At 45.8% G+C, this 23076-nt stretch overlaps 1 protein-coding gene across 1 annotated transcript; it reads right to left on the reverse strand.

Annotated features, from left to right (window-relative positions):
• Positions 1 to 709: 709 nt before the first annotated feature.
• Positions 710 to 18938, reverse strand: LOC119386554 (lysosome-associated membrane glycoprotein 1). The gene is made up of 5 exons (XM_037653834.2): positions 18708 to 18938; positions 17626 to 17858; positions 6035 to 6248; positions 3894 to 4076; positions 710 to 1343 (listed from the first exon to the last, which is right to left on the reverse strand). The coding sequence occupies exons 1-5, from the start codon at positions 18751 to 18753 to the stop codon at positions 1201 to 1203; spliced, it is 819 nt and encodes a 272-aa protein (XP_037509762.1). The 5' UTR covers positions 18754 to 18938; the 3' UTR covers positions 710 to 1200.
• Positions 18939 to 23076: the final 4138 nt, after the last annotated feature.

Raw genomic sequence — 23076 nt, forward strand, 5'->3', positions numbered from 1 at the left:
TGAAACATTGGCTGTATATTTTTCTTTTAAGGGGAAATGCTGCCCTCAAAGATTGCTTTTAGTAATAAGACTCCTCCAAGCAGCTGCGGAGGAAAATTTGTAAATTACACATGTTTGCGGGATTTTGTCTTCCTGTGGCACATTTATTTCTCTCAGAATACTGCACAAACTTTCGATGCAGTTTGTAAAATACGTTTGCATGGAACGTGCCATAACAATTGCTGTTTTTTTTTATCTGCCAAAACCCCGATATATTTATGAGGCAGTGTAACTAGAGACTACGGCTTAATTTTGACCACCTGGGGTTGCACTTAGATCCAAGCACATGAGAGTCTTACATTTGGCCCTCACTAAAATGCAGCTGCCATGGCCGGAAATCGAACCTGTGCCCTCAAACTTCCCTGCTAAGAAACTAATGCAGGTGCTTTTATGGAATGAGGAATGCTTGTAGAATAGAAGTGATGTGCTGCAAAAGTTGTCCTACATGGTCACTCAAAACCTGGTCCCTATCTTTCATGGATTAGGAGCACCCAGGCAGCGTGGGAGTTTAAAACAACACCTCCAAACAGGCAGAAAACGAGAGTTTAGCAGTTGCTTCATCACATGGCAAATTACGTAGTTCTAACACTTAATCTGCTCAGTCCACTTTCTTTGTGTGGCTGAGCAACACGAGAATTTGCAGTAGGGCACACCAAGAAAACAAACCATGTAGAAAGTAGCTGTTTATTAACTTTCAGTAAAAACACTCAAACATGAAAAGTACTTCTGCCAAAGAGGGTACCGGGACCTCACATCAATCGTGGCATACTACAGTCGGGGGCAGCGTTCTTTTCCTCCCCCCAGCTCATTACAATTAAAAACCTAGGAAATGAACGAACTACACATAGGAACCAACGTTTAAGGCTCCTTCCCCATATGTACACTGTCTGCAACACAAGAAGGAAAACCTGCGCATTAAAAGTATTTGTAGCCACATGGATCAATTGCGAAGCTGCGCACATGTAGCCAATAAGTGTCGCCGCATACTGCAGGTGTGCTAGGCAACAGTGCCCGTCTGGATGCTGGGCACCAGTGGACAGTCGCACAAGATGCGTGCGTACCAATTAACAGGGAAGGAGCGGGAAAGCAGAAAAAAAGTAACATATCTCCAGTTCAGGGAAAGAGAAGTGAAAACAAAACGAACAACGAGAAGGGCCACTCCTAGACTGACTGGTATCCCTTCTGTCGGCTCTTGCTGCGCCCAATGAGGTAGGCAATGAGCACAATGATCACCAGGGCTGCCAGTGCAGAGCCAACCGCAATGGGCACGATGTTGCTGATGTCGCCTGCCGAGCACTCCACAGCTGCAGAAAAGAAGGAACATATTAAAATTTATGCCAAGAAGTGACAATGACAACTTTGCAAAGAACAGGGCAGAGATTTCAGCACAACCACTTCTCAAGGGCACTGTGAGGTAATCGTAGATGCTTAGAGCCAGAAAATAACTTGCAGGTTATAGAGAGCAGGGAAATATGGTTTTTGGTCACTTCAATTGCAGAGCATTTAGATCAAAGCAATTTTCACGGCTTGTTTAGGCAGGAATCTTATCACAAAAACTGAGATGAAAAAAAAAAACGCCCGTTTAGGCATAGCATATCTGCAACATATCATTCATGTCGCAATGATGGTCTTCCAGAAAGCACATCTAAAGTTGGAAAAAAAATTGCCAGTGTGTGCAGCAGAAAGGTGCTCAAGTAGTGAAAAATCTGCGAAGGTTGCATAGCCCTCTCGTATCATCTGCTGATGAGCATCTTGGCATGCCTAAAGGTTGCGCCCTTCCATTCCCATCTCCTTGCACACTGACTGCACACTCGAAGTTTCCGGAAGTCAAAACGAAGCCCATTGTGTGGTTTCATCGTGCGAGAGGAGCCTCTTCCAGTTACAACAATGACAGAGAAGGCCAATTCTCTGGACTTAGCAGTGGGCTACACCGAATTCACCTGCAACATCAGCTGGTTTGACCACTTTCTTAAGCGAAACAACGTGGCGTCATGCACAGTGATTGCGGCAGTGTTGACTCAGCTGCTCAAAGCAAAGGGTGACATCAGCCGAAACAAGAAATGTGCAGCGCTGGTCCCGTTTCGTCTGTCTCGTCCTTGTGTTTTCGCGCTGTTTTTTACTATGAACGTGGCTCAACAAGCTCAAGTTCGCACGCTTCTCAAGAAACGTGCTTCGCTTGATGCGAAATAAAGTTGAGTGCAACAGCGCAGATGATCGCCATGTGCTATGTGTTAAGCAACTCGAGAAAGCTTTGCTAGGTAAAGGCGTTGCCGAAAAACGCAGCTGGTTGATAGCTATGGTACGTCTTATTTTTCTTTAAAACCTTTACAAAGAGTAATTTAGGTGCTCCTAATAAGAAACCTGTCATTAGTGATAACGTTTTTAGATAGAACTGGACTTCTCAATGGAATTTGTGCAACTCCGCTTATCTCGAAATTTTTTTTTGGTATTGACTACTTCAGAGTTAACGAGGTATTACTGTATAGCACAGCTATCTGTAGCATACTGAGCGTGCGCTTGCTCCAAAGGGAAGTCTTCTTCCTCTTGCTCTTCGAGCGCCTTGAGAATGATATATCAAGTGCAGAGCACTTCAGGGGCCTGGGCTGTCGTATGCTGTCGTCACTTGGCATAACACTGGCAAAACAACGTATAAAAATAGAAAAAAAGAGAAAGCAAGCAAGAAATTGAAAAAGAGAAAGACAGAAAACTGGAAAAAGAGAAGAAAGAAAGAAAACCAAAGAGAAACAAAGGAGGCTGCCAGCTCTGCAGTTCCTTCAGTCTTGGCACCACTAGTGCAAAGCTGCATTAATTTTTTTTACCCTTCACCACTGTGGCACCTGGCCACCGTCGCTCCGATGCAACAGAAAAAACGCATTTTCCTGAACGCACTGCTCAGCTTTGTTGTTGTGTCTCGCTTCAGGGTAGATTTCATTATAAAACTTTTTTTTAAAGATTAATGCACTTTGCTCATAATTTAAAGTAGACAGCAAATAAACGCTTCACTTGCTGCAACGAGTGTTATTCTACGCTACCATATTGTTTCTGTTCAGTTGATCGCCTGCTGCTACTGGCCAAGTGTTGGCTTAGGGTGGTCAGACATTCCAAAATGGAAGTTCCCCGTGCATTCAGTGAAGTGACACCCCATATTTATCTCGTCCATGAATACAATGACTTTTCAGGCACTCTACAGTTATCTTATGCAACTTGTCTGGTCAATTCTTTTGGAATTATTGCAACTGAAATTATGACCGAATGGCTGCTCTTTCTGTGTAGCACCACCAAGGATCAAATGGCACTCCTTGTACCAAATGTCATTTGAATGTAATGACATTTTAATGGCATGCTTTCCACAAGCAGGAAATAAGTAACCTTTTTGTTAGAAGCCTGTAAAAATATGTTCATCTGTAATATGCATTCAGTTTCCAGACACAGTTTTCAATTTTTCAACAGGATTTGAGTTTTAAAGATCATCCTAAGGAGTATGGAAAATATTCATCTATGCCTAAGGAGTACCTCAGCAAGCTAAGATATAGAAAACTAACCAAACACAACAGGCAGATTACATGGTGTCGCGGGGACCTTGTGCAATGCAAGAGGGGCCCAATAATAACTTCAGCACTACTCAATGTCTCAGAACAATGATGCTTTACAACTGGCTCCTTAGAAGAAATACTGAATTAACGAGGCCACATTTTTAATGCAACAAAAGTGTGGATACTAAAAGAACATCAAACCATGTGTGAATGACTGAAGGCCTGACCACATCCAGCCAGGATCACAGAGCTCATCACAGTGCACGCAACACTTTGTGAGGATGCTTGTGCAGCAAAAATGACTGACCACATGCCACTTACCGTCACCAAACTGTCCCGCAGCCTCAGAGGTGGTGTTTCTAAAAGCTTGCAGCTGCACACTGAGCACATCCAAGGTGACATTGGCACCAATGTAGACAGGCTGGTCTACCTTACAGTGGTAGGACCGCTCCTCTGGGACACTGTACAGCATGAGCGTGTCGTTGTACACCGTCAAGTGCTCCTCTGCATGGACAGAAGAAACAAAAAGGTTTAATTCTGTGCTTCAACCATGCACCACTAAAATCTGCGGCAAATAACTCGAGTAATGACAGCACACAATGGCAACGGTGATACAAAAGTATGTGTTTGCCCAACAAAAGTAGCCCGAGTGAGTATCAGCGGGCAATGTGAAGACGTGTCCAAGCTAAATGAAACAAGGACATGCTGACATGTGTACACACTGTTCATGCTTCTCCTACGAGGGCTTTCCCCTAACCAACAAATGTTACAGTAAAAGCTGATTCAGGTCTGACAAGATCAGAAAGAAAAAAAACATCTGAACAACAGATTGCCAAATTACAGAGGGCATCCACAATAAACAAAAGCTTACTACACATCAGTACACTTATTTTCTGAATGACTATCATGGTTTGCACTTTTTCTGCTAGAGGCACTCAGTGAAACCAAGAATTCATTCTAAAAGTACACACAAAGCATACAGCAATTGAAAGCTACAGTGTCATTTTTTGGCAAACGAGTAGGGAATTGTTTTTCTTCATGTTTGCTAGTAAGGTATGCCCGAGTAGACGTTTTGATAATACAGGGTTGTACAGTAAGCAGCAGCCCATCAGCACTGATTGCAGTTCAGCCGCTTATTCGATTCAAAATCTACAGCGGTCATTTCCTTTGGGCAGCATAACACAGGTTCACTTCAAAGCAGTTTTGTTACTGCTACGTCATGCGAGCGTGTCATCAACCGACAACACCAAGCATATCTCGTGATGCCACCTCGACCGCAATGTCACCATAGTAGCACATGAAAACGAGGCACGCAAAATAAAACCTCGTTCTTGCTTGGTTACCAAGACGTCCCCTACACTTTTCCTTGGCTTGATTATCTGTTCTCATTACATTGGATGCAAGTTGTTTAAAACTGCCCAATATAGTCACAAAGCAGCTAAAAAATTAACGCACTCAGACTTCATGGTTCAGCAAGCTTTGTTGTTCAATTGGCCACTTAGAAAACTGGAGCAGATTATCCATGGTGGTGGGCGCTAACATTACATCAGTGCTGCTTCGATTGGGTGCGAACTCACTCAGTAACAACGCTCAAAGTGCAAATGAGAATATTATGCAACAAAAACTCTGCTGGTAATTTTGCAGGGAGCACCTCCACATGAACTGCATGCATGGTCACCTAATGAGATCCGAACATGACCCATGTTGCATAGAAACAGCAGACATGCATAAGAAGCATTGAAATGGCACCTACACTTATACTGCATCATATGCTGTGCTGTTAGTAATCATGAGCATGCCTGCACCAAGCAGACACAATCAGCAGAGAGGGTGCAGGAAAATCCGAGAACCAGCGCTGCAGCTCTCCCACACCTTTTGAATTGCAACTTAGAGAATGCTACTATTGCACCAATGAAACGGTGGTGCAGAGACTCGAGCGGACCTACAATGCAGCAGTTGGCCACCGCAACAGTCAAGTACCTGCAGTGTTCAGACTAAAAATTAAATATAGTATTTAAATAACAGAAAATAAAAAAAACAGACAAAAGCTGGAGGCGACCATGCGGTAGGCACATTGAAATATCCTGTAGGCTGTCACAGCATGGCTTCATGCAGAGCCACCTTCGTGGCATGTTGAACCTTAATCGCTGACTAGCCAACTCTACATCCACACTTGAAAGAGTATGGAAACTCCAAAGACTTGTGTACTGCTGCACATGGTCATGTGTTGGTGTACGTAATGTGTGTGTCATCAACTGCATCTGTGGAGAGTTGACCATCTGCTTTGCTAGCCAGCCAAGATGCAGCCTCCAACCAAAAAGCGAACATTTACAACTGTACAGTGTAGGCCACTTATGTAGCAGCCCAAGTCGTAAATGTTTTATTCACTCGATAGTACCCAAGTGCTCTTAGGTGAATGACTAGACCAAATGTGTGATGTGCACACACTGTTGCCCACCTACCTGGCTTGGAAGCATTTGGGAAGAGCTCTGGGGTGAAGAAGAAGTCGACAAAGACCTTGTGCAGGTAGACTGTGGCATTCTTGGCAAATACCAACGAGAGGCTGTTGTTGCCAAAGAGCAGTACAAGGGTCTGCTCGCCAAGAGGAGAGCTGCAGTTGCTGCGCGTACGGTCGACCACTGTCTCATTGTCCAGTGGCAGGATGCCTTCCTTCACCTGGGAGCAAGTGTATAAGCCTAGCTTAGTGCCCCATATGCCATTTGTCATCTAGCGTGACGACACACACTTCAGAAACAGAACGTCGCAGTAAATCACGGAGTTCTATGAATTGGGACTTTGGTTACATGCCATCATGCAAGTTGAAAAGCAATCTACACCTTGTACGATTGTCAGTTTTATAAAAAAAATTGTCATTTTTTTATAGTTTTCAGAAATAACTTTTTGACAGTATTAAGAATATTCCAGCACATATTGCAGCATACCAAATTGTGCATAATTAAGTGCTCTTTCAGAGACATGTAAGTAGCAGTGAGAAAAATATTATGCAACATAAATCTGAAAGAGGTATTGCAAAACAGACACTGAACACAGACTTCAAACCAAGGTTCGTTCAGAGGCACATCCCAACCTCACATCACAAAAAAAAATTGAAGCCATGCACCAAAAGCAGCACATAATTATGAGGCACGCCATAGCAGGGCACTCCGTATTAATTTAACCAGCTGGGATCGTTTTAACGTGCACTTAAACAGAAGTACACAGGTGTTATTGCTATTCAAACCCATTGAGATGTGGCTGGTAAATGAACATGCATCCTCGAGCTTAATTGTGCAGCACCTTGAAAATGGGATGGCGTACCTGGGCACATTTCCCTAGAGGTTGTGCTGGTGATGAATTTGCTCACTTTACTGATCTTTAAAGGCTGCCTGCGCAGCACAATGGTATGATTTAGAGGGCTCACTTAATGTTTTTAAGTTTACATCTGTGAGACTGCTGGCATAAGAAGAGCATAAGAAGGCCCTCAGCATCCCAAATTATGGAATGTTGGAATGAATAAAGTTTCAAAGTTTATATAATAGACGTGTGTTCGGAGTAAACCTTGGTTTGAAGTAGGTGCATGCGTCACTTAATCCACACCTTTATTGTGCGATGTTTACTAAGCACCGTGCAAAGGAGTTTTAAGTTTTATTGTGAGCACAAGTTCTATACAATTATCTAAATTATCAATGAAAGTTCTGCACAGTTATCTGAATAATGAATGTTCCTCACAAGGCATCTATCCTTAGGGCATACTTTGTGTAACATGCCCATTTGAAAGCATCACCCTCCATGGACACTTCTTTTTGCCCACTTTCTTAATCCACTCGTTGGCAACATTTTTCCTTTACTGCACTCGACTTGTTCTGCCCACAATTAACTACTTCACCATTATCTGCAAGCACTTATTCAAGTTGCACCATATTAAAGGGACCCTCCAACACTTTTGAAGCACCCATTTTTTATTTGTGGTTTGCGTAGACTGATGGCTGGGGATAATTTTAGCATAGGTCTAAGAAACAATATCGTATGATTTAGTATTTTAATCACGCAACGATGTCACTACATCGCTTCTGACCACATAAGCACGTAGTGATGCTCGCCAGAACTATTGCAGGCGGACATGACTGCTAAGCGCGCAAGCCCATGATAGGATAAATACAACGTTAGAAGCAATTATGGCGCGACATCAGAACAGATTACTAATGTGTTTTGTTTCTCTTTTCTGTGCGTTTTCATTGAACCCCAAATAGACTGTCGCAACAGCAAGATCACTACAGCTACGAAGAAGGACAGAGGTGCTGGCTGCCATTTCTCCTCTGGATTTGCTTGCTTGCGTGGGTCGGATGTCCATACCCTCTCTTCCCTCTCCTTGCTTCTGTAAGTTAGCAAGCCGAGTCTTTCCGCACGTGCAGTAGGCTCTTGATTGTTGTTGAAGCGGTGCAACTAATTTCCTTCGTTGAACTGATGTCGCTGCACCCTTGTAGTTCGTCGGGCGGCTCACCGAACAACCAGCATAGAGGCAGTGTTGTGGGAGTTACCAGAAAAAAGTAACTAAATACTTTACTCATCATGCTAACAAAAAAGGAACGTATTACTGCCCTACGTTACCTCTAAACAAAGGTAACACGTTACCATTACCGTTACAGAAAAAAGTAACGCACATTACTTGTGCTGTTACTCCATGTACAGAAATTTGAATCTGGGAGTCTTCGGTGCAGGGACCCACAGTAACAATATTATAAAGCTCATGTTTATATTTTAGATAAAGCTTCTAGCACAAACAACGATTTTACCTGAAATACAGTAGAACCTCGTTGATACGTTCCCGCTTCATATGATTTCCCGGCTACTACGTTCGCAATTGCGAAAACAAAAAATAACCCAATTGAGCTATGGTAATATGTTCCGGTTAATACGTTCCCGGAAAATACGATTATTCAGCAGCAACGTTCAGCACCTCGAGAAACTGCAGTCGTATGATACGTTCTGCAGCCAGAAACTCTCATTCAGCTGTGCAAAAAGGACCCTGTCGTGTACTTGTGAAGCGCTAAGTGGCAGACTGCCGCCGCGCAGCGACGGCGGCTTCTCCACAGTGCCTAATTTCTCTTCTCCGCGCCTCCTCTGCATTACTCGATCGTCCCCTCCGTGTCTCCTCTGAATTACGCGATCGTCCCCTCCGCGTCTTCTTCGAATTGCTCTATCGCCTCCTCATCCATTGCCTCAGCTCTCTGTCAATCACACACCAACCCGAAGGCAGGCAGCCACGTTGGGCGTCAAAATCTTCACACAGAAAGAATGGAGGCTGTTCCTCGAGTCCACCATGGTTCGGCACGAGACCTACAGAAACACACATGCTGCCGCCGCTACACAACACTCCACTCCACGTAACCATAGTAACACCGCCATTGTGCGCAGGGTATATGGCTGATAAGACGTCATTTCCTCTACACGTTTCTCCCAGAGCGCGTTCATTTTCGGGTTGCTCCGCCCATTGCGCGGCGCACTTCTAGTTGCAGTCCGTTTATCTCTAGCTGGACAATTCTGCCTACCCACGGGCAGCCAGAACCTGCCAGGGCAAATTTGTTCTGGAAAATATCCATAAGGTTTCTGGCTATCAGACGCCAAAAAGAGTATGCGCGCGACGCCATCTTTGTGAGGACTCAACAGATCGCAATGCAGGCGCTTGGGGACTTCATCTTCGGTTGCCATTATGCCTGGCGTTATCTTTTAAAGCCTGTTCCGCCGTGTGAGATGTGCGATTACGAGTGGCAGCGAACATACCACCGCATGTCTCAATAAGTTAAGACAGAATGCAAACTGATCAGCATGTGTGCGCAACGTAGTACGCGATAGCCGCAAGCAGCTGTCGCTTTCGGGGACACTTATCACTTTCGCGAGATTCCACATATCGTGTTGTACCGCGATTGCTACAGGCAGTGCGCAGAGTTGAGCTTGTTACGCCGTTAGTGGCGCGGTAGTTTCTTTGCAGATGGGGCGAGTCACGCATGATTGTATCCCAATTGCGTATATCCGAGAATATCACTTCAGGTCTTCGGCAAACCTAGCCACATATTTCCAAGAGGCAACGCAAAGAATTGACACTCAAGCAGCACAAAGTTTCATTTGCTGCCATGTCGGTAGCGTTTCTTTACGTTTGCGCTCATTGTCCCAGCGTTCGATTTCGCAATATCCGGGTAGTCTCAGGATTTCAACACACTTGATGTTTCCTGTCAGGACCGGAACTAGGTGGCAGACCTCTGGGTGCCAACGAGATGCCAGAAGTTCGAAAATCGAAGAGTCCCTCTATGTTTTTTTGAAAAATAGATGTTTTTTTGCCCTTGCGCTTCAATATAGGTTTGTCAGCCTCAATTTTTACTGGATTCGGATTGTACGTTTTCCCTGATCGAACGTTTATTTTTTGCGGGTTTTTTCGGAAACATATCAATGAGGTTCTACTGTATTGATTTAACGAAAATACTTCGCACAAATTTGCCGGACCACAGCAATATTATAGTGGCCTATGAAGTTGCCTGAAGAGTTACACGTGATGGCTTGTAACTCTGTGGCGCATAGTAAAGCCATTTTTCACAGTGTGACATTAAACACAAAATGAGATTTCATCATCAACACTCTCCCCCCCAACAAAAAAAACGCCACTCAACGCTCAAACAAATTTACCGTAATTCTGACTGTGTGCGCCGACTAACAAGACAAGTGCTCAAATATTGTAGTCTTATAGAAATGTTTGAATGGCTTATTTCTTTGAAAAACATATATCTTTGCAAACAAAAATTTTCCCCTCTAACCTTTAATATTGTCTCAAAGATTGCGAGTGTTTATGTGAAGGTGCTCCAGGTCAGGCTCGTTCTCTCAACAATTGAGCAACTATAGAAACGTATCCCCCCGCAATTGCCATTAGAAAGAAGCAAATTTCATTTTGAAAACAAAGTTGATAATCAGCACTAGAGTATTGCAGCGAGAACTCTCTAATAACTACAACTTGTTGTAGCATTGAACTTGTAGCGCTTTGTTCACATTAAGCGCAGGACGCAAATAGTCAAGTTTATTCAAGAGCTTACCTGAGCACCAGCGATACCGCTAGAAAGTTCTATGACTGATGTATAAAAAGACTGCGTTCCACCGATGATAGCATTCCACAGCGGCCGCCAACTGTTTTCGCCGCTATCGGTGTACAGCGCGAATTGCTTGTACTTCATAATAATAATATCTGGGGTTTAACGTCCCAAAACCACGATATGATTATGAGAGACGCCGTAGTGGAGGGCTCCGGAAATTTCGGCCACCTGGGGTTCTTTAACGTGCACCTAAATCTAAGTACACGGGCCTCAAACATTCTCGCCTCCATCGAAAATGCAGCCGCCGCGGCCGGGATTCGATCCCACGACCTTCAGGTCAGCAGTCGAGCGCCATAACCACTAAACCACCGTGGCGGGGCAAATTGCTTGTACTTCGACTTCATTTTCCGCGCACAAGTTCGCCCCTATAAACGCTCATGTATTTCCCAGTCTTGCTGCAACCTTCTTCACCGGCACAACCACGCGAAAATATGATCTGCCGATGTTTATTTTTTCAGCTCAGTCTTTTTTTTTTTTTGATACCTCATACTTAAAGGAGCTCAGACATCAAATTTACACATGCCAATGTTTTTGAATCCTTGATTAGTTACCCCCTGAAAGAGATGCGCAACTCAAATGCAACGGAGGGACGAATAACTACCATAAAATCCCGAGCAAGCACCCCCCCTTCCTTTTTCGGGAGACTTGAAATATGTGCCAATGACCGAGCAAGCGCCCCTCCCTCCTCGCCACTTCTACTGTTTCATTCACTGTTATTCGCCAGACGAGGGCGAATAACAGCAGTGAATGCATGCGTAATCAATAAAGCAATTCAATGAAAGCACGTGAGGCTCTTCCGCCACCATCTTGAATTTTGATCTGGGACCGAGCAAGGACCCTCCTCCAAATCTTGTCGGATTATCTTTCACCGCAGGGGGTGCACTTGCTCAGGATTTTACTGTATCTGTCATACTTGTATGGTCGCCCATTTGATGTCGTCACCGACCATGATGCACTATGCTGGCTGTCATCATTGAAGGATCCCTCAGGCCGTCTCGGCCGCTGGGCACTTAGCCTGCAAGTCTACGACATCCGCATGCTGTACCGCAACAGACGCCAGCATGCTGACGCCGACGCCCTCTCGCGCTCCCCCTTGCCTGACGACAATGACCCCTGCTCAGTATCTTACATTGCTGTTTCCTCCATCGACGTTCACACCATAGCTACCAAACAGCGCAAGGATAAATGGATCGCTTCGCTGATCGACCTGCTCACTGACCTGTCGGCAACACCTTCCACTCGCGCATTGCGTCGTCAAGCCCACCATTTCGCCATTCGTGACGACCTGCTGCACCGCCGCAATTACAACGCCGACGGCCGCCAGCGGCTACTAGTGATACCCCGCTGTCTGCGTTCTGAAATATGCTAGTCCTTCCACTCTGGTCCGCAATGCGCGCACTCTGGGGTATCCAAAACTTACCACCACATTCGACAACGATACTTCTGGCGAGGGATGTATCACTACGTGCAGACGTTCGTTCGCTCCTGTCTTGATTGCCAATACCGAAAAGTTTCAACGCACCTGTCGCCAGCTGGTCTACAACCATTACCTTGCCCTAACCGTCCGTTTGGGCGCGTGGGCACCGATTTGTATGGACCACTTCCTCTGACGTCGGCTGGCAACCACTGGGCCACCGTCGCTGTTGACCATCTCATAGAGTTTCCTACGATACTTACTAGAGGGAACTCTGGCACTAGTGTCTATGGGAGCTGCAATGCATCGCGCTTCAGCCAGCATGGGAATCATGGGTAGTACACGGATTTGTCTAAACTTCGTTCTTTCGGCTCCGTATGGCTCTGCGTCGCCTGCATCCGCTTTGTCGCAAAATGAAGTTCAGCAAAAATCAGCAGTTTCACTTCACCACTTTAACTTCTTTAGGCTGACGGATTCAAATCTGGTCACGAAGTTCACAACGATACATTCTTTTATCCGAAAGAAAACCAAAACATAGCAATAAACAAAGCCACAAGTACGTTCGAAGCCCACAAGCACGAAGACTAGGCAAATCCGTGTACTATCCATCACTCCCATGGTGGCTGAACGATCGCAGCGCCAGAGTTCCCTCTAGGTCATTTTAGGAAACTATGGACCATCTAACGCGATACGCCGAAACCGCCGCCCTCCCAGCAGCTACAGCGCGCGATGTTGCCTCCTTCCTGCTACACCGATTCATGCTGCGTCACGGTCCACACGTCATGTTGCGTCATGTTCCAAGGCTTCGCTACATACTGATTAATATGACCAGTTTCGAGCATGATTTAAAATGGGTGGAAAGCCTGACAATCTGTAGTGCTGGCAATGCTTCCTCGCGGCCGCCTCCTGACTGGGCCCCAGCTGATCGCGTTAAACAGAAAGAAGTGATGTCAGGTTCAGCAGACATTTCGTCTGCTAGTTGTCACCAGCATCGCCGTTGTCACCGTCAACAGCGTCAACAAATGATGAAGACAACATTCTGCAATTGGGAATCACTGTATTCACATCTTCGCGATTCATTTCAGTTTCGACATTTTTTAAAACAGTGATTCAGGAAAGGATGTCATTCCAAGCAGCGATGAGAAGGTGCACGGGGATGCATGTTTGGGCCATGCTTAGCTATATTGCTTCAGATAATTTTAGAGTGTACGGCAACATGGTATAAGCAAGAGGTTTACGGAATATCGGGTTACTGTACGATGACATCAACATGCCGCGACACTGTGCACAACCACAATGATAGATACCCATATTTGTTCCTGCCTAATGTCCATGATGAAAAACAGTTTAACAAGGCAACACATTCAGAATAATGCCACTGCCACGAATGTACACCAGCAGAGAAGTAGAATACACTAGGTTTCTACAATAAAAATCCTGCGCTTGACAGGTTGTTTGCGCCGCCAGATGGTCCCACCTATCCAGCCTCTCACGTTTATGGCTATGGTAATCTGGTATTATGCCAACGCAGAGAAGTCTAGGGACGAACAAAAATCCTCTGCTAATGTTATTGGCATGTTCCTTGAAGGTGATTATATTTCTCTACACACTTTGATAGCGTGTGGTCATGTTAGCGTGTCCTGTACGTGTAATTAAACAATGCACTCTTTCTGATTTTTCCATGCTTTTAAGAGCACAACTTCAGCACACAACAATTCCCCAACATGCTGATTGACAAGCACATGACAAACCATTCGACGTGGTGTCACGAAGACCAGACATGAGGAGTGGGGAGAGCCACTGGGAGCGAGAGTGTTTCTAGGTGTCTGCACCAGTCTGTGCCACGATAAGAACACTCAGATAGTCTACGTCATCGTTACTAGGACATCGTCACTCAGGATGGTATGGGCCACACTGAACACGTCACAGTGGTGTCGATGTCGCAGGGTGCTGAACGTCCTGCTGAGCTTTCGCACACCGTTTGCCCTCGAAATAAAATAAGTTTCAGGCGTTTGACGCCATTCAAATTTGGTCAAGAAGACCTATGCATACCAAGCATTCAAATGAAGGGCACATCTCGATTTTGAAATTTCATGTCAGTGTCCCTTTAAACACACAGTAAAAGTTGAATATTTCGGTCCCCTTTAATTTGGAAATTCAAACGTGCTGTCTGGTCCCATCAGAAATGTACACAAGCTTTTGGCCCAAAGCTCGTTAATTCGGACGGATTTGGTCATACTTCCGTTAATTTAGTCAGTTTACAGAGCTCTGAGAGCTATGTGAGGCACAGAAGGTCGGTGGTACTCCGCAAACAGCAGTACTCTTGATTTGGCGCATATAGGCCGCATGCACCTTCAGAACTGCATGGACGCTCTGATAGCAGTGCTGAGTAGTTTCGTTTCGACTGTGTGCGTAGGCTGCACGTGTGCCTTCAGGACTACATAGACACTGTCCATCTCGTCATTAGCGGCCAAAGTTTCTTCCGCAGCGGGTGCAGCCCACAGTGGCTTTGTTTCGACTGTGCAATGCCACAAACCCAAACATGGCGGAAGCTGTTGAAGCTGAATAGCACTTCAGACAGAGTTTGCATGCTGGCATAAAACTAGTGTGCTACATAGCATTGAACTAACAATCTATTGCCAGCCAGATTTCTAGTAAAAAATTATTTTCACTTGTGCATGGTGGTGATGGTATTCAACAAGGCAGGGGTGCAAAGCACGATTCGTACGAATTAAGGCATAGGGGTCTTGCGCCATGGCCGCATTGTGAATGAAGTCGTGGGACAATAGGAATTGCAGCTCTTATGCAAAATAACGACAGAATTTGCGTATTCACAAAGAAAAATAAAATAACAATGTAATGGACATTTCTTTTTCTTGCAACTCTCGATAATTCAACAATTGGTTAATTCAGGCGTTTTTCCAGTCCCTTGAAATCCGAATTTATAAGGTTTTACTGTCCTATGCAATATGTCTGATCATAACCAAATAGCACAATCAAAATCTGTGCTACGTCTGATGTATGAAAGTGCCCCAGCCCTTTAACATGTTTGTAAGACTGGAAGAGAGGCTGAAACGAATTTGCGGTGCAGAAGTTCATTTTATACATACTCTGCCCGTTGCACAGAAGCAGCAGACAGTGTTTAAATTGTGCCTACAGCTAAGCACTTATGTGCAGCACTGCTAGTGTGCTAGTGGTGCACATCTGCATCAAGCCGGTACCAGAAACAGAAAATCAGTCGCTCCTGCACCTTTTCAAATGAGCAGCATGGTTCAGAGGACACCATTATTGCACCACTGAAATAAATGGCAGGGAGCAGCCCCTCGTGAAGTTGTTCAGGTGGTGCAGGTAAATTGAACGGACGCATCTTCCAGAGCTGTAGCTTTTGGGGGATTAAGAGATTTCACATCCCGCCACTGGACCTGTTGGACAGCAATTGTTGCATGCGCTTCCCAAAGGGAAAGCTTGTTAAGTCCTCCATCTTCAATGAATAAAACGTGCATAAGAACAAGGAACTATTTAGCCACTTATTCATTCAACATGGAATCACACCAACTTGCCCAGTTCTAATGGGATTGTTAAGTCCTGTCCCCATTAGCAACATGGCAGCTAACCTTGAGTCATTTTCTGGGTGCTGCGCGCCGGCTGTCTTGTTCGTGGATGGCAGTTTTACAGCATGTTCTGTGTCAAGTAGCAGGAGACCTTGTCAACAAGCTATGCGATCGTATCCACAAATGTGTATGCTTAAGAATATTGCTTCATTTCTTCAGTAAACCCAACCACATATTTCTAAGTAGGCAATGCAGAAAGTTTCGTCCACTGCCATCGCAATGTTTGTGCCAGCTGTCCCAGCATTCACAACCTTTGGGCAGCTTTAGGTTGTCTCAGCACCCCAATGCGCATGATCATAACACTTTCTTGTGAGGACCACAACTAGCTAGCTGTCCTCTGGCGATGACAAGCCTGAAAAATCAAGCAGGTGCAGAAGCAAAGAAGCACCGATAGCCACCGGACAGTAGAGTGCTATTCTCTGTAATGCACTTCTCAAATGATATAAGGGGGGACTACTATGGTTTCATCATATGTGGTGCTCCATTGCGTGATGCCACTTGTACCACTGTCAAAGTAGATAAACGCAGTACCAGTCATTCAGGGGTTCCCTGGAAGTCCCCTATATATGTTGTTCATTTGGTGGACATAATTATTTACTACAAGCGCAAAGTGAATCCCCCTCTCAGAAGTGCTTTGCATACACTCGTACCAGAAACCATAGTTTTAAAGAGCATGGAGCACTGATATGACATGAAGAGTCATGGCTCATGAGATAGGCTAGGAAAGCATTCAACTTGCCAAGTGAAGTCTGCAGCATTATGGAAAGTTGGCATCCAGACAATGGCACGTACTGCAATGGCAAATCTGAATGCTGCGCATTTCTTTGCCACAAGACTTGTTTTCAGGTAAGCCACAGGAGCGATTAGTGTGCAACAGAAAGACTATGGTACACTTGATTGGTCACTACTTGATTGGCCGCAACACTTCCTCCTGCAAGAGGAAGTGTTGCGAGCAGCACATAGGCAGCTGAAGTAGCACTTCAAGAGGCTGCACAACAATAAAGAAACAATGGATTTGTCTGGAAGATACCACAATTAAGAAAACCGATTTCGTTGGCTCGCTAAATTAGTGTACCACCCCCCATGTCCAAGCTTCCTTTATCGAAGAGTTGGTAACTATTTCCAAAGAGCTTCAAACCGGAAGATAGCACTCTGAAACAACCTGCCGAATGAGTCCGCAGTGCTAGATTTTGACCAGTCAAATGCGATGCACATCGCCAGAGTGCTCAAGGATGACCAGTTGAATGTACTAGTCGAGGGCTGACCAGAACGGAATATCATGTATGTACAGATGAGAGGGTCCCTTCAATATAGCAGTCGAGAAAGTCTTGTGGCACCATTAAACTACGTGAAAAATTCGGGAACATGGGGAGTCGCTGGAAGACTTGAAGGCTGCAACTGCCAACCACAGAGCGTGTATGGGCATGTTTCGTACCTTATCCACCAATCCAAACAAAAGGAGAGGGTATGAAGGACAAACATACACACGCTAAGGTATGCAGCCTTGAAGGCAGGACCACTAGTCGAACGTTGGCTCCAGCGACACCCTGCGTTCAAGAATTGTTCATCTCTTGAAGCTTCAATCTTCCCCAGAACTTCCACATTAAGATTGAAGAAAGTTTTTTTTTTTGTTCCCCAACTATGCCTGCTCGTCCCCGATCACTCACCAATCAAAGGCAGCTCTGTCGGCAGAACAACAGCTACACGTATAAGGAGCATTAACAGTCACTAACCTAAACGAACAGAGCTGGTGCAAAGGATAAGCAACCAAGGAAGATATGCAGCAAAATGAAAGCTTCACTGCAGACTCCAACAGGGCAAGTTGTGTATTTCATTTTGATGACTCATTAGGAAAAACCCAGTAAACAGGCTGCCCAGGCCATGTCCCTCACCTGGCCGTCTTTTGTGGTGTAAACGACCTTGATCTGCATGGCTGCCTCAACCAGGATGCAGGTTTGGTTGGTGCCTGGCACAGTCACATTGTAGCTGTTAACCGTGGCCTCCCTGGATGCCTGTGTTGCTGTGACTGTACTCTTTGGTGAAGCCACTGGCGTGGTCTTGGCTGCTGTGGTCTCTGTGGAGGCAGTCGTGTTTTGATAGGAGTCTGGTAGCGTTGCATTTTGCGCTACAAGGAGATGGGCAGAAATACCACGCTCTGTAGTGAACATGCCGGGTGATTCTGTGCCGAATTAAATCTTTCACAAAAATTAACGTTTTTCTGTAACCACACTACTTGTTAACACGGGGACAGCGTTTGTTGGTACATGGCATACATGTAGCCAAAGTGCGCCATGCATATTTCACACGAATTTCTAACGGAAAAGTTTATGGGCAAGAAAATCGCAAAACGGCACTCGGTTGCGACAAACTTGCACAGGCTTGCCGAGTAGTTGTGCACAGTACGTGTAGCATTTGCTAAACCAAACCAAGGTATTTTCCAACTGAGCAATGTTTCGTTTGGTTAGTTGGTGGACAAAAAGAAAACATTCAAGTGAGGCGCGGCCGTTCCGTAACGCGGTTCCAACTCCCTCACCGTAAAACTGCCAGGGTTCATTATCACTCTCGCTCGAATATAGACCACGTCTTGTTCCTTCTCTGCGTTATTGTACGCAAAAGGAAAAAAAGAAAAGAACCTGTAAGCACTCCAACAAGCGCTGCCTGAACAGGAATGGGGGCGGCACACGCCAAATCTGCCGCCACGTGACCGCCAATCAGATAGCACCTGCCCTGTCGCTCGGTGCACAGAAAGCACCACGGTAGACAGAATAGAAACACTGCACCCTCCAAACAACGCCCCTCGAACCTCGAAACACGCACGACCAAAGTGCGCACTGTCTGTCGCACAATGCGCCTAGCGCGTCAGCTGGCTATGACTCGCCCTTGTCGCATCCGTCCGATTAGGGATACTTGGCGCAAAAACGGAGCCAAGACGACAGCGAGTATAATGTGGTTCGAAAATGGGCAGAGTGCTCACCTGAAACAAACGCGAGGCAGGCGGCGAATACGACTGTCCACTTCATGGTTGCTCTTGGGGAAAGCGGCTCGACACTTTGCTATGACTCACGTTCTTACGGCGCACTGCAACTGCCGCAACACCACTACGACTCACTGTGTACTACGACGGCTACGACCCTGCCTCTGCCTGAGAACATATGATCGCGGCTGTTGCCTCGGCTGTTGTGTCATACCCCCCTACCTTCGGTGCACGATGCGTCATCATTATTTAATGACGAGGATAGTACGCCACATAATTACTTTACGTAGGAAATAAATAAGTAAAAACATACCTTCGCATAATTAAATATTTCTGCTAGGCTGAAAGCGTTTGCGATACAGCCGGCAGAAGGCGCGGCAGGCGAGTTTCGTTTTGTTAGTTTCGTTACAGTGTTCTAGTTTCGTTTAAAGGGGCACTGACTAGAGCACTGCACGGGCCCTGATTCTCGTTCAAGTTTACCCGCCCGTACCCGGCCCGGTGACGGAAAGCGAGGCCCGGGCCCGGCCCGAACCCGAGAAAATCTTTCGCTTACCCGGCCCGGCCCGACCCGACCGCAGATCGGGCCCGACAGGGGCCCGAACGAATAATCTAGGTGGTGTTGCCCGTACATGGAATCGACAGCAAGATGTTTCAAGTGACAAATATGTCTACTCTTTGTTCGTGCATGTTTCGCTAACAATTATACTTTAAAGGGGTCATGAACCACTTTTCCAAGTAATGATCTAATGGGATCAGTATCGGAGTGTACTGCCTCCCGAATCGATTGCCGCAAAAATTTCTCGAATCCGTCAAGAATCAGCGGAGTTACGGGGGTTTGGCGCACGCTCCCAGCGCTTTCTCTCTTTTCTCGTGCCGACGAGCGCACTGGAAGCTAGACAGGGAGGGATGGCATGGGGGAAAGAAGTTACGCCAGCGCGCGTCATGAAACGCGATCGCTCTCCCGCTGTGATTCGCTTGCGCGAGTGTGGCGCCGGCAAGTGGCGGCATTCCGCGGCAAGAAGCGCATCTGATCCGAACGCCGCTCTCGATTTACGTCGGCTATCGGCCAATAAGCATGCTATGTCTTTGCGACGTACAGCGGACAGACGCCCCGCCCACCGACGAGAGTGAGAACCGGCCTCTGTTTGAAAAGAGGGTGCCTGGGGAAACGGCAACTTCGCGCTCCGCTTGTGGCCATTACGCGGCGCGCACGACTGTAATATTTGGCAGAGCAGTTCATAGCCGTGTCAGCTTTCCGCAGGATGTGTTTTTTCAATCAGCCCAAGGGGTGCTTCATGACCCCTTTAACTTCCGGTAATTTCTTGTAAAAAGCGGCTCACGGTGGAAACATGTAGCTGCACGGGGGTGCGATGAACGTTTGTTCGGGCGCCTATTTTTTGTGCAAATACAACTGGGATAATCAAGAGCGTTTTGTAGCAGATATTGTAGCAAGGAAAGTGATTGACAGAATGAGCTCACTTTTAATAGGAAGCCCAATACAGTGAAACCTCGGTGATACGATCACAGCTCATACGAATTTCGGGGTGATACGAATAATTTTTCGTTGGTCCCGGCCAAGGCCCATTGGCCTGCAGTGTAATGTATCACGGTTGTTGCGAACCGATTTTCACCCAGCGACGTTTGCTACGAACTACGAACGTACGCTACCGCAGGTACGAAGAGGTGCTGTCCGCGCTGTCACGGAAGACGCGCCAAGCACGTGCGAGCGCGGGAATGCAAGCGTGGGCATGCGCGCCGCACCGCCAAATCGTCAGAATCACGGTGTAAGAAAAACACTTTTCTTACGGTCAGAATAAACCTTCAGAAACGCGTCACGGCCTCCGAGATTGTGTGCGCGAATCTTTGAGGCTCTTATATGTGCCCCCGTGTGCCTTCGCGTTTAGATTACCATTGAAGAACACTGTAGATTACAGAGGACATTAGCGCCATGTCTAACATGTCGACGCGGGCTGCTGTCGTTGTACTGTGTTTACACGTGCCTGCATCGAGCATCAGACAGGTGGACGAAGACCGAAAGAAGGCGAAGACGGTCTTGGCGAAGGAATAAGGCCTCACATCGTCAACATGCGCGACCGTTGAAGTTGCACTTGTGCGGGCGCGGCCGTAAATCTCCCAAAAAGCATCCCCAACGCTTCCGCAATAACAAAATCATAACACAGGAGCATGGTTTAGTAATTTTCTGGCCTGATCCATCGCGCCAAAGTGCTTCTTTTGTTACTTTCGCTGCAGTACTCCGGTGTCATGCAAAAAAGCTTACTAAAATTTGGAAGGGGCTACTGCTGTCGCGGGTCACAACACACCTGGTTCATTAATTAAATACGAGCGTACGGGCCGTATATTTACGAGTGCTGGTATAATTGCCGACATCTAAAAACTTAACTGACAATTATTCTGGGTTCTTGCTGACGTTGCTGCGGCCCTGAAAAGCAATAAATGAAAATGTACGCCAGCTTTCTTTTGTCGCATGCTAATTTTCCATGCTTTCTGGTGGTACGAATTTCGGATGATACGAATATTTTTGGTGGTCCCGTGAGATTCGTATCACCGAGGTTTCACTGTATTTGTTTTTATTGCGCGCTCTACTGATATTTAAAGCATGCTCTAACGAAAAAGTTAATCGGGCACTCTTCTGGAGAAGTCTTTAGCGCCTAGTAGCGCCTTGCCACAGCAAGAGAAATAGACGAAAAAATCCATATTACCTTCGTTGTAAATACACTATCCTAGAGAAAAATTACAACGAACCGCGTGCACCACGCGTACTTTTAGTAATACGTATATAGGCAGCCCAAAGGGAGAAAAAAAAGCTATTTGTCAAAACATACTTTTCATATATCACACCACTGCTAGTACAGTTTTTTTTTGTATGTGTGGCATAGTTTATAGTTTATTTTTTCACATAGTTATTGTCCCAAAAATTAAATTATCAAGAGATTCCGGCTTGAAGCCCGCCATGCGCTGTTGCATCACATATCCAGCAGCGCTAAAGTTTCTTGCGCTGCTTGCGCTAGCCGCAGGGGCGCACATCTGCCTTGCGTATTGTGAAGGCGGCAGCAGCCGTTCTTACCTTCCACCACTGGACAAATTTAGGATATATTTGTGGACCTCTGCGGAATGAATGTAGTAGCTGGGGGATTCCACGTAAGATCGAACAATCGATGGCTGTTCGACCTCTCAAATTATTTCAAAATTTTATATATTATTGCCTGATGAGTGGAAAGAAGAGATCCGCAATTTGTTTTGCCGCCAAAAATTCTTTCGAAGCACAGGAAATCAATAATGACGAAGAGGTGGAGTGGAGCGCTCATCCGCTCTGCTGTTTTGGCCAACTTTCGTTATGAATTGCACAAAATATATTAAAGCTACGTAGCTGAAATTTCTTTAACTAAATATATGCATGTTTTTGCTTCTTCTCAGGCATTTTTAGTTTTGATGTGTACTGTAGATGTTTTTATAAAAAACCTCAAAATTGGCCCAGGAAACGTTATTTTCTTTACTTTGAAGGTCTTTATCTCGAAAAATCCTTGTAGCAGAGCGACAAAAATTGCGCATTACGTTCTTCACATGCTTACCTACCACACTGCCGAATCTTATATTTATATAACTTTTCAGATATGATCGGGCTAAGTTAAAGAAAACACCGGACAATGAAAACTTCTGACGACAATTAAAAAAAAAACCATTTTTTATATTTCTTAAACTTTGTCCACTTATTCTCCTCCACATCAGCTTTCATAATCGTTGAAAACATGTTGCATAATGTCGTCGCACTAATAGTTACGACCCCTCCAATGAGACCCTTAGGCAAGGATTGGCAATTCCGACTTCTTGACCAACAAGTGTATAAAATGCAGGCAGGATTGAATTGCTTTTTATTAAAAGGCCAGCAGGTACCGAAAAAGGTGTCGCCGGCACTGAAGACGTTAATTTTGAAATTATTTGGTCATTGCAGCAGCCACGAGCGCGGGGCTACCGAGCAGGCGCGCGCGCACCCGAGATGCTCGTTGTAAGAGACGGCGCGGTGAGAGCTCGTTTCCGCGTCCTCAGACCGATTGAGTTCGAAACAGCAACACCTCCCGGGTGACTTGAACGCACGTGCACTGGAGCTTCGCTATTCTATCCGCCCTCTGTTCGCATCGCAGCTAGGCGCTGATAACAAGGGAGAGATGGAAGCAAGATGAGAACTCTATAAGGGAGCTATGAGCGCTCGCTTCACGCACGCTGCTGCCAGAGAAACTGCGCTGCGCCAGTTGCGATCAGTGGAAAGCATTAACGTGGCGCTCCAGTGGCAAAGCAAAATATGGAATGTCAAAGGAAAGAAAAGCAAAACTATCGGTAACCGGATGCGCTT

The sequence above is a fragment of the Rhipicephalus sanguineus genome, chromosome 3 (assembly GCF_013339695.2).
Source record: "Rhipicephalus sanguineus isolate Rsan-2018 chromosome 3, BIME_Rsan_1.4, whole genome shotgun sequence".
Taxonomy (NCBI): domain Eukaryota; kingdom Metazoa; phylum Arthropoda; class Arachnida; order Ixodida; family Ixodidae; genus Rhipicephalus; species Rhipicephalus sanguineus.